The sequence below is a fragment of the Ostrinia nubilalis genome, chromosome 10 (genome assembly GCF_963855985.1).
Source record: "Ostrinia nubilalis chromosome 10, ilOstNubi1.1, whole genome shotgun sequence".
NCBI lineage: Eukaryota > Metazoa > Arthropoda > Insecta > Lepidoptera > Crambidae > Ostrinia > Ostrinia nubilalis.
In genome coordinates, this window is record NC_087097.1 from 9484144 (window position 1) to 9497036 (window position 12893).

Genomic DNA, 12893 nt, shown 5'->3' on the forward strand with positions numbered 1-12893 from the left:
AATTTAAAAACTTATCGTAACAGGAATAAATTAAAAGAGATGATTTTAAAAAAGAATCTTCAAATAAAATAAGAACTGCTTCTTTGCTCTCTGAATAGACACTTACATAAGGTACGCATATAAAACCCTTGTTACGAGTTCTTAACAATAAAAACACTGAAGTTTTATAAGAATAAAACAAACTTAAGTAAAAACGTAGCAGATAAACAATTAACATTAACTTATAAAATTACTACAATATTTATATGTCAGCTTTTATCAGGCTCTAAGTGTACTCTACCAAACGACTCTAGTTTAGGTAGGTAGGTACTTTCAACATGTAGCGAAAAAGTTACTTTATGAGTATTAATTTCCATATATGTACTAGGGCATGAATATCGGAATCTCGGAATCTCGTAATATCGGAATCTCGGAATACGAGATCCGATATTACAATTCCGATATTGAGCGACCCAATATCGTAATATCGGAATCAGATAAAGGTTTTAATTGAGATTTTAAACAAAGCGTTTAAACGCGCCACAACCTGCCACAAAGCCTAAAGTACATGATTGGCAAAGACCAATGATTTTCTCATGTCTCTCACCATCTGCAAATATTTATGGTTAATTTTACTTGTTCCAAAACAATTTTAGCACTTGCCGTACTTGGTCTTAGCAATGAAAAACGACATCTCAACTCCCTTCCAAACATTAATTGGACTATGGCCCGTCAGTTCTGCATACCGACTATGTGCCCTGCCCATTGCCACTTCAGCTTGCTAGTCCGTCGGGCTATGTCAGCGACTTTAGGTCGTTAACGGAGCTTCTCATTTCTGATTAGATCTCGTAAAGAAACACCAAGCACAGCCCTCTTCATAGCATGCTATGCAACTTTGAGAGCCCACGTTTCCGAGCCGTATATCATCACTGGTTACACACACAGATTGAAGACTTTCGTCTTTAAGCACTGAGGTATTTTGGACGAAAAGACGTTGAGAAAGCCGAGTAAGATGCGACGATTTACCGCTTTCTCGAAATTGCATCTACCTAGCTGAATCGTTTGTCCGAGGCAGACATACTTTTCAACAATCTCGAGAATCGAGCTCCCAACCGAAAATAGGTAGGGCATAAGCTTCGTTTTGTCCATGTTCTTCCGAAGGCCTACCTGTTGGGAGACTCAATTAAGGTTTTGGAGCATTGTGCCGAGGTCTTCCAGCGATTCCGCCCTAGTACTACGCAAAACTGACGGCTGATGGGGCAGCAAGGTTCTGGAGTGGAGGCCACGTACCGGAAAGCGCAGAGTAGGACTGCCATCAACAAGGTGGACCGACGATCTCAGGCCGCCACCAACCAACCATTGTGAAAATATTGGGGGAGGCCTATGTTCAGCAGTGGACGTCCTATGGCTGAAATGATGATGATGATGATGGCCCGTGGTTTTGTGAGTTGTACATCGATAGTAAAAAAGGAACAAATTACAAGCATAATATATTCAAGTTTTTTTACCACTACCAAAAATTTTTGTAACATGACGTGACTTAAATGACTACAAATCGTTCCGCCAGTATTGGTTGAAGAAGTAAAAGTTTGTTTGATACCTGTTTTACAAAAACACTTAAATTCTTTGCTAGTCCATATTGGCCCATTATCAGTAACCAAATGCAATGGATACCCATAACATACAAAAATGGTTTTAAATACTTCAATTTTATAATTTTAAGAAGTGCTGTTTTGTACCAAATTAAAAAATTTGATTAAAATCGTTATTTTATTGTATAAAATCAAGAAATGTTACGAATATAACCAAATATTCAATTTATTATAACACAAACTCAATTCCGATATTAATATCGGAATTCCGATATTGAGATCTAATATCGGAAACCAATATCGGAATTGAAAACCTTCCGATATTACATGCCCTAATATGTACCTAATGAGGTCTAAAATAAAATATACTTAAATATTAGTTATGTTAAAATATTAAATGATTGGTAGGTCTACTGACGTAATTATGGGTAGGCATCCTTCGCTAATAAACGTCGCAATTTATTATTTATTGAACCAATGATATCATTTTATATTCACCACTGGAATATCCGTTTATTTGTGAATATTTGGGAGTAGGGTCGCTTATTGTTTGCTTGACGTCTTATTTATAGGTCGTCTTCAGGAATGTGAAGGTCATCCGTTAAGGATTATGGAGATGAACTTTAAGTGCTTGGTCGCTGGCTGACTAAGTATACCTATAAAAAAGTATCCAGATTATGTATGAGAGGTTCCCCGATACTTTTTCCCCTTAGATTTCGATAAAAATTTTAGTAGGTGTTGTTACCTACGTGTTTTCTACTTTAATAAATGAAACTAGAATATTGTATTTTTTTTTTTCAAAACCGATTCAGTAGTTTTTGTGAAGCATACAAGATTCCTTTTATAATATAAGATTTTAATTAATTACTTTTGTTCGAAATTTCGTGGAAAAAAATACCCTAACTCTCCTTTTTTTGACGCAGAGAAAATGCTTTGCGCAGCTTCACCACTGGCCAGGCGGCAGACACACCGTGGGACTCCTGGCCCTGAAAATGACGTACGCTGCTCTGTCCTGAAAAGTAGGTAGGTAGTTAGGTAGGTACCTACGCATTTTTTTGTCGCGGAGGAAATGCTTTGCGCACCGTCACCACTGACGGGGGGACAGGGTGTAGTGTGGTGAAATGTACGCTTCCCTAATATCCTCAATCCAAAAAGCTTTTGAATTTGTATCGGTCTACCTATCACACCTAAGAGTAACGACAAAAGCACATATAGGTAGGTATTTACTAATATTATAAAGGAGCTTTTATAAGATAAACAAACAGCTTTATTTTAATTGCTTTAGCTGAATTTTCAAATATTTTTTTAAAAAACAACTTGAAAATATCGAACTGCCTAAGGCGGGAATCGAATCCACGACCTCTCGCTTGCCGAAGTTTCGTTGATTAAATTAAAAACGAGAAAAATATTTTTAACTACCTACTTACCTAATTTTCACGCGTTTCGTACGCGCGGGCACAGCTAGTAACAATACAAAGTGTGAAAGTTATTATGTAGGTAGGTATAGAGTATACACAGAATAATAATGTATGCGTAAGCCACTGAAAAATCGGCATACAGACCTTAGACATATCTAGTAGGTAGTAGGAAGACTAAGGACTCGTCCCTCGTTTCTGAATTGAGATTTTTAGCTTGAGCGAGCTTAATTTTCTATTTTAGAACTTTCATTTTAAATAAGAAACCAGGCCTAAGACTTCAAGCGTTTCCAATTCTTGTAACAATTTAGTGCCAATTTTAGTGCTAGCATTATATTATATGTGGTGCTAGTATTATGTGTAGGTACCTATACATTCATTGTTTTACTATTGTACTAAGTACCTATCGTTTGTGGACTTTGAATTTGTTAACGCAAACATAGAACACGAAAAACTTAAAAAATGACGTGTTATCGTGTGGCTTAAATTTTCAGCAGTTAGTCTACCTACATCTCCAATCTGTGAAGACTATTTTTGATTTACCACTGAAAATATTGACTTTCTTTAACCCAAGGCTTGGTACTATTACTTATTCTGTGCCAAAGGTAAAGAAATTGCGAATTAAATCCCAACTTCCAAGAAGCAACCAGAGCAAGGAGCCAATCGGACCGATTGTCCAGTCATAGAGAGCCAGTCGCTAATTAATCATCCAAAAAATTTATTACCCGCTTTTTATTAATCTAACGATTAACCACAAGGATATTGACGCACAACAGGGACCACTGTGTCCACTGCCAAAATACAACGATGAAACGAGTCTTCGTTGACTACGCTGAGGTTGTTTTTTACAATAATACCTACCTAAGCATACTCATCGAATATTAAACCTTGTTAAGGTTTATTCAGCTCCATCCCACGATCACCACGCAAACAATCCATAGCAAAATGAATTTGTTAATAGTTTTAACATATTCTTAACAATTTTTCTATACTATAAAAAGAAGTGGAAAGGCTTTATTTTCTGAAATAAACATGTTGACGTTTTCTTAAAGCGTGCGGTATGAGTGCTCCTATTTATTGGCCATAACATTTTTATCTTAGGTTTAACAAATTTTTAAACTTCATCGCAATGTTTTAACATATTTTAAGTAAAACTTCCTCGATTTTTGTTAAGATTGAAGCAAGGATCACTCAATCCACATGCACATCCTAGTTCTGCTATCTGCAATCCATACATAAGGACTTCAAGTTTCTTTCGTTTTTCATATCTACTAGGCTACGGTGTCTCATTACCGAAGCCATCTAAATAATCTTTTTTAAAGGTGTACTAATTGAGAACTTATTGTGCACAATCGCGTTGGTTGAAAAAAAATGTTATAAGTCATAGAGGTTGCTGAGGAGCATGACGTTAAACTTTCCTTTATTTCGCTAACTTAGGTGTAGCAACAGCGCAAACGTAAAAAAAGATGAAAATCACTAGCGGAATTAAGTTCTAAGTATTTATATTATTCTGTAGTTCTACCATACTATTATTCTGTGGTTCTACTAACAAATCTATATAAATAAAAATGAATTGATGTTAGTTGAGGAGTGTCTTTTCAAAAGGGGATACCTACATTCTATCTTATTTTTCACAAAATGGGAAAAACTTATATGGGAAATATTTACAGACCTACCGAAAAGCATTATTTCTGTTATGAAACTATTTCATTACAGTGTTCTAACTACACTTTTTGCCAAAAAATATGACTTGTTAATTTAAAGTTACAGAGTTCAGAAAAATCATAATATCCTCTTTTGACACGGATCTTTTATAATATCCCCTTTTGTCCTGTACTTACTGTAAATATCCCCTTTAGTTGAGCCTACTATTTTGTAAATATCCTCTTTTGTATTGTACATCTCAAGATTTTAAATGATAATAAAACCACAGAATAATAATAAGTACTACGTACAGAAGTTTTACTTCGCGAAGGTATTTAAAAAAAATTATGCTCAATGTCATTAACAATATGGTGTAATTTAGCTGGTCTCAAGAGTCAAGCACCATTTTGTTGACAAACGTTAGTGATCGGCACTGCGCCGAAGCTGTGGAAAATGGCGGAGGAAATACATGATTTAGCATGAATTATCATGAATAATATTAACTACTTATTTACCTCTCAGTGTCTTGAGGCAACTTAAAAATGTACATTCTGTGTTTTTATTGTTATTTAGGCAGATAAATACTGCACAGTATTTAGTACCATTTTCTTTATTTTCTTCCGTCATACACAAGAATACGCGTGCGTAAGTCAAAGTTCGCTCGTATGTGAGGCCTTGTCGAATAGTATCCTGTAGGTGGGCCATCGTGTGTGTTTTGTTTTCGATGTAAACTCGCGGAGATGAACAGGCCTGATAAAACACAGATTATTCTTTTTTTTAAATAATAATAATGACCAAAATTAAAGACGCTACTAAACAGAATTATATTTTTTTAATTATTAGACATTCAAATACTGATTTGTCCAATATCAGATGTCAGACAATCACTCAACATAGATTCCGTTTTACGTTAATTTTGCGTTCCGTTCTACAGAGTAAAATGTCTAAAAATAAATCCTAAAGCATAAAGTTAAAGGAAATAAAACACTATGTAAAAGTAAATATCCCGTTTTGAAACGGCTAATTGGTATAGTGTAAATATTTGTATTGTAAATATCCTCTCTTGTTATGAAATGAAAAAAAACTATTATTTTTTTAATTTTGTAAGTGTAAATATCCTGTTCTGAAATGAACACTCATATTTGAAGCTGATTTACTTGGGAGAATATCCCGTTTTGATTAAGATTCAAGTGACGAAAGTGAGTATTCAGCACTAAGAACAAGACTGCATACTCAGTTTAATAAATAATAAAAATGTAAATATCCCCTTTTGAATAGACACTCCTCAGTTAGTCTGATTAAAACTCGAGAACGGCTGGGCCGATTGTGCTGATTTTGGTTTTAAAATGTTTGTCGTAGTCCAGGGTAGGTCTAAACGGTGAGCAAATAAACGCGCGATATTGTTTTTCTGTGACAGACAAAATTCCACACGGGCGAAGCCGCGGGCGGAAAGCTAGTAATAAATAAAATATTTTAATTAGTTTTCGAAAAAGTCACTAGGTACCTAGGTGAGGTGGTTAATTGTTACAAGCTTTAATCTCACTTGTGTTCCTATCCATAATTAATATTATCCGGGGTCTATTCTTGATAGTTCTTCAAAACAATGCTGCTAAAAGTTGTGAGCAACGCATGCATGATTTTGTCTTTTTAGGTTTACTAAAGTTAATTTGTATAATTTTGTGTTAGGAGATGAATAGTGAATATAAAACCAATTTTTTTAGATTAAATAAATAAGGATTTAATTTCAAAGCAAAAATCAAACATCGGTGAGGATATTTTATTCCATAATACAGCATTAAGACAAACCGGAATGTCACATTTCGCATTTATAATTTTCGATTTCAATAAAAATTAAAAAAACTATCCACCACACTAGCCACATCAACTGTATCCTTGAAATGTGTTTTAACAATTTCTTCTAAATTATTATAAAAATGCTAAGTTATAATTAATTGTGTAAGAGCAAAGTACCGCTGAAGTTCTGAGCACTGTTTCCCATTAGGCGGAAACACTTCTCAAAATGACACCATGTTTATCTAATACATATTTATACCTAAATTACAAGTTAATCTCGGATCGCCGTGAGAAGTCGACTGTAAATGCAGGTTCATCACAACGAGCCGTTTCGCTGAACGGGACCGTCTAAGAACTGTTTCCTGAATGTAAAATACATAACAGCTTATTCTACCTAGTTAACTTCCATAAAAAATAAACTATCATCATACAATAAGTCGTTCAAAGTATTAGTGGAATATGCACAAAATCGGTGACAGTCAGAATGTTACGTCGAGTCCCACAGAGCGATGTGAATAGGTCCCCGCACTCCGCCCCAGGTCACTACAGGCATACCACTACATCAAATTAAATCACAAGAAGAGAATTAACTTTAAATACTTTATTACGACAACTTATTCCACATTATAGTATACATATAAAACATGTTATGCTGTGATTCACTTTATCACGTGTCAGCTACATACCTATCCACATCACAATGCGCGTTCACTCAATATTGTGTACACCGTTTCCTTCTTTTACTGATAATTATAAACAAAATTGTAATTTTGCATTAAATTTACACACTATATTTTGTTCAACGTCATCGGGGATCGAACGATCAGCGCATCCGAAGCATGGACCCTACAGCACATCACTACCGGCCGACGCGGCCGCCGGCTGCGGTAAAGGCTCGGTCGCCGGGTGACGCATCAGTAATACATTTATGATTTCGCACATAATACATTGTATTTTATAGCAAATAAAGTTAACATATCTTAAACCATAGTCTCTTTCCGTAATCAGATTTGTCTGTGAGATGTTAGCGCACATGCGGTTAGCGGTTGGCGTTCTTGAGTTGGTTGGAGAGCCAGTCGAGCCCCTCGTAGAGCCCGTCGCCCGACGTGGCGCACGTCGCCTGGATGTACCAGTTGCGGTTGCGCAGCGAGTGCAGGCCCAGCTTGTCCGTTATCTCCGCTGCGTTCATCGCGTTTGGCAGATCCTAGTGACAAACGATCAATCAATACTCACACTATCAAATCTAAATCAGATTGATGAAAAAATAAACATACAAAAGCATAACGCATAAAATAAGTTGGTCCCAGCGATATTAAAGGGGTGTGATAAGGTTATGATTATTACCGAGGTTATGACGTAACAGAGCTGTCATGGCATATGTTTGAAACACATCTTCGATGATATTACGATGTAACACCCGCACCGCTTCAATACCGCCGAAGGAACCCACTTAATCAAGCGCTACACTTTTTGAAAAGCATGTCAAACGATACACTGTGGGCCATTTTGCAACAAAAATGTGTAATCTGATCATCATCATTATCATTATATCAGCCACAGGATATCCACTCTTGAACATAGGCCTCCCTGAATGATTTCCACATCGCCCGGTAGGTAGCGGCCTGCATCCAGCGCCTTCCTGCTACCTTTATGAGTTCGTCGGTCCACACCTCGAGGGTGGACGACCCACGCACCGTTTTACGGTACATGCTAGCAGTTATCTTGAAACTAAATCATAATAATGTAATTTAAACAAAGTATCAGTAGAAAATTGACCTGTTTGTTTGCAAAAATCAAAAGTACAGCATCTCGTAGCTCGTCTTCACTTAACATCCGCATAAGCTCCTCGCGCGCCTCGCCGATACGCTCTCGGTCATTACTGTCTACTACGAAAATGAGACCCTGGAAACAACAGTTATTTCATTATCAAAGCAGGAATATGAAAAATGTTATCCTAGGAATTGGGATGATGAAATCAAAATTATATTTAGTCAGTCAGACAAATAATAATATTGGACACGCATTTTTTCATTTTTTTCATAATTGAATAATTTCAGTATTAAATTGAGTTGAAATGTCGCGTGACGTCACTTCTAAGTAAAAAATCACATCTAGATCAATACATAAGCGTGACGTAACGCGCCATTTTAACTCTATGTAGCACTGTTATTATTTAATTATGAAAGAAAATAAAAAATACGAGTCTAATATTTTCTAATTATCTGTCTGACGGACAAATATGTCATCTAGCCCAGGGTTTCCCAATTTTTTTTTGCCAAGGAACCCTAAATGATTATACTTTTCCTAGCGGAACCCTACTTTGATAAATGGAAATTTAAATGAAAAACAATAAAGTTTTTATGCAATTATTTGTAAACAAGTCGGTGCGCGCGAACAGCGTCGGTCACGAAACGTGGGATAATATTTTTTACGGAACCCTTGCGGCCTTTCCACGGAACCCCAGGGTTCGGCGGACCACCTTTCGGGAACCACTGATCTAGCCTATTGGATAATTAACAGCTTTAACCAATATTTCGAGCATACTTTTTCAAACAAAACTACAATATTAGCTCTGAAAATCTAATTGGTTTCCAATTTGCAGTATACTTAATTAGATTTTTAGTAGCCTTGAAATCAATAAAATAGTCAATTAAGTAGGCAGAAATTGAAATCATAACTTACAAAATATGTAGTCAAACTCGACATCAAACTTTCTTTATTTAAATGGAGTATTAAATAGTGCTTACAAATCATCAAATATTTAAAGAAAAAATAAATAAAATATGAATGCATGTTAAATGATTGTGTGTTGACAAAGTACCGAATTCACCTTACCCCTTTTATCCCTACTCATATTGTTGAGTATCTTTAATTTATTCAAATGCTATGTAAATACAGAAGATTATTATAGTAATGAGTTATGTAATAAGAAATTAGTTCAGCCAAGTACACATTCCATAATCAATTCCTAGAGAAAAAAACGAAGTGAATTTAATTTAACATAATAATTATGAATATTTGACCCAGCACCCAGTGAAAGTATAAATAACCATTAAGTAAATAAAGCTATCTTGATTAAGGAAACCTCTTTATAATGCAAACAACTGTCCTCTTCCTGTGTTGCCTGGAAGAGATCCCTTCCTAGTACAGTAGAATCTCGATTATCCGGACTTCGATTATCCGGATATCCGATAATCCGGACTCTATTCTTCACAGTTTCTAATTACTGATTTAAGGCCTGGACTCATAAAAATGGAAGGCGTCGCCAACACGGTACGGACGTCGTCTTAGTTCATTGTAAAAAGTTAGTTATTGTTTGATTTTACTTTGAAATCGATTATCCGGATTTTCGATTATCAGGATCAATTAAAACCAGGGGTGGTTTTAATTGATCCGGATAATCGGGATTCTACTGTAATAAATCTGACTAAAATATGCCATTTCACTTTTTGTATTATTTGGGAATTTATGTTCTTGCTGTCAGTCTTTTAAATAAAACCACAGTAAATGGATTTATAATACTAAATGGAATATAAAACTTCATGTTGAGAGATTTTACTACAGTATATTGCACACATTATCATGAAATGTAATTTTATCAAAAATTTTACTGTTTCAAAGATAAAGGAGTAGTACTATGTACTTACAGTACGAAATAATAAATTAATGTTATGGTAAATTGAATTTATCATCAGTAATCAGGTTAACACTATTATAATTTTACTAGATATTAAAAAAATACACATTTATCAAGGGCATATAAAAAACCAAGGGCTCTTAATTAAATTTATTATGAAGATTTTTTAAATGGTGTAAGTAAGATGTTTAATTTTTATTTTATTTATTGATGGATACCAACAATTTGTGATTTATTTTGGGTGTTTGAACACCTTATTCTGCATGTATTCACTGCTTAATATTTTATGGAGGGGAAGTATTACATATTAGTATATTAAATAATATTGATTAAAATTTAATATGTGTTTTTCAACCTGTGGGTCGCGACCCCCTGGGGGGTCGCGAGAGCTCGTAAAAACTACCTCAGTAAAAAATCATAGAAGTTGTAAAGCTAGATTTATCCGAAATCTAATTATGCAAATGCATAAATGTTGTACAGATTGAAGAATTCGGTCCCTACAACATTTTTGTAAAAAGCATGAAAAAAAAAACGAGCGGTCGGGGGGTTGCAAAAATTTTTTTCATACTAGGGGGGTCGCGTCATGAAAAAGGTTGAAAAACACTGGATTAAATTGACTCATACAGACCTGTGTATTCTGGAAGTAATGCCTCCACAGTGGTCTGATTTTGTCTTGGCCACCGACGTCCCACACAGTGAAACTGATGTTTTTGTATTCTACAGTTTCCACGTTGAACCCTGAAATTCACAACACATTAATAAGTACATTCATTCCTAATTTGTGCCCAACAAGGTCCATAACAGTGGTCTCGTTTAGTTTGTAACATCCATGGTTTTGCATAAATTGAGTATTGAACAGAACAGAGAAAAATCACTTTGAATGTAAATTTTATCTATGACATCACTTTTGTAGATAATCATTCACAGTAAATACGGTTTCACAGGAGATAATAAAAATGAGTCTACATAAAAATAAATTTTAAAAGGCTTTATCCAATATGTCATCTTTATATCCCAGCCAGTTAGGAAGATGTTAGGAATAAACCAGAAACGATGCTTGGATGGAACTTGGAAGCAAGTTATGTTATTTATGACAAGTAAATTACATGTCTGTTTGTTCATTTAAAAAGTATAAGTGATAGTGCAAACATAAAATTAGCTACTATAGTTTTAAAATAACCAAGCATTGAGTAAGTAATATCTCTTGAAGATTGATCTATAGGCCAAAAATCTAATGCCTGACTTGATTGAATGCACAATCTTATTACCTTGAGGATTGTGCAAGTAATTGATCACTGAGAGCAAAGGTTTTACAATGTGTGCTTTCACAAATATTGATCATAATCAACAGTGACATACATATTAGGCAACAATACCATGCAAAACTTAACTAATTATGTAGTTGGTGGTAAATTTCCACACCAGCAAGTTTCAAATCTAAAACACTGTTGCCTGGTTTTTGTAGTGACACATTTAAGGAGATATTTCAAATAAAGTATCAATAAATACTGTACTCACCAATAGTGGGAATTGTTGTTACAATTTCACCTAATTTAAGTTTGTATAGAATTGTGGTTTTACCAGCTGCATCCAAACCAACCATCAATATTCTCATTTCCTTTTTGCCAAATAGGCCTTTAAATAAATTTGCAAACATATTCCCCATTTTGTAGCTTTAAGGATGATCTGAAACACATAAATATGTACATAATTAGGATATTCAGTCTGACTCATCCGTCAGAAGGCACGTTAGTTCAATCAATGATAATGACATGGCATGTCTTCGCTGGCAATACGTAGATGTTCCCACTGTGCAAGTCGGTACGTAGGCAACAAAAGACATTTGATCATTTAGAACACACCAACCTAACCTATTTTGTAGCTAGTTTTAACGTTTAAAACGAATGTATGTGGCCTCAAATAGAGATTTATTACAAAGCTATTCGACACTGCTGTTGGTCGTGGCTGCGGTTACCACCCTCACTCGTAATTCAAATAATATGCAATTATTGTGCAATTAGATAAGTTTTTTTAGTTTTAAATGTAAAACATACACTAATTTGATGTAAATATACTTACATTTTCAAGAACAAATAACTATTTTATCAAGAAAAAACGCTACACTCCACTGAATTCTTTACAATTCGCTGGATGTCAAAATGGCGGCGAACGTGGAAGTTGTTCGTGCTTATGCCACGTATTGGGAGAAAAATGGCCAGTGATAAATAATTTATAAGTTATTTAAATTAAATCATTTTATGAGATAAATCAGGTAATAAAAGATAATGTGTTAAAATATAATTAATTTTATATTAAATTTAATTGTTTTAATAAAATTAATAAAAAATGTAATCGCCTCCAATGATAGCCATAGATATTATAAAAGTATCGACGAAAAATAAATAAACTAGGAATCTGAAGTAAAAATGCCCAGAGCCCCGATTACGGTAACTTTTAACGTCTACAATCCAGACACGCTTCTCGATTCTACGATACGATTGGTCGTTCAACAGCGTACGTCAGCTGTTTTGACCAATCGTATCGCAGAATCAGAAACGCGTCTGGATTGTAGACGTTAATAAAAGTTACCGTAATCGGGGCTCTGTTGTTGTGCCCTGTAAATAACTAAAAAGTTGTCGAGACATAATCTAATTATCTTCTATAATTGCATTTTATAGAATGAGTGATCATCGAATAATAAATGAAGGTTTTTTACGTTGAAAACAGATTGGAATTTGAGACAGTTGATGGACGGATTTGGATTGGGATTGAGCCAATCCGGCGTAAACCAATATTTTATATGGAGGGTGAATAAGGGGGTGAATTGTTATT

The 12893-nt window shown here is 34.9% G+C and overlaps 1 protein-coding gene across 1 annotated transcript; it reads right to left on the minus strand.

Moving 5' to 3' along the window:
- Positions 1–6393: 6393 nt before the first annotated feature.
- On the minus strand, positions 6394–12251 carry LOC135075145 (ADP-ribosylation factor 1). The gene is made up of 5 exons (XM_063969498.1): positions 12141–12251; positions 11580–11747; positions 10690–10799; positions 8201–8326; positions 6394–7628 (listed from the first exon to the last, which is right to left on the minus strand). The coding sequence occupies exons 2-5, from the start codon at positions 11725–11727 to the stop codon at positions 7464–7466; spliced, it is 549 nt and encodes a 182-aa protein (XP_063825568.1). The 5' UTR covers positions 11728–11747; positions 12141–12251; the 3' UTR covers positions 6394–7463.
- Positions 12252–12893: the final 642 nt, after the last annotated feature.

What these genes read in the sequence shown, in the direction of transcription:
- LOC135075145 (XM_063969498.1), bottom strand. Translation starts at nt 11,727, where the DNA reads ATGGGGAATATGTTTGCAAATTTATTTAAAGGCCTATTTGGCAAAAAG. An exon ending in AACAACAATTCCCACTATTG is followed by an intron (nt 10,800 to 11,579) that starts GTGAGTACAGTA and finishes TGTGAATTTCAG; the next exon opens with GGTTCAACGTGGAAACTGTA. An exon ending in ATTACTTCCAGAATACACAG is followed by an intron (nt 8,327 to 10,689) that starts GTCTGTATGAGT and finishes TGTTGTTTCCAG; the next exon opens with GGTCTCATTTTCGTAGTAGA.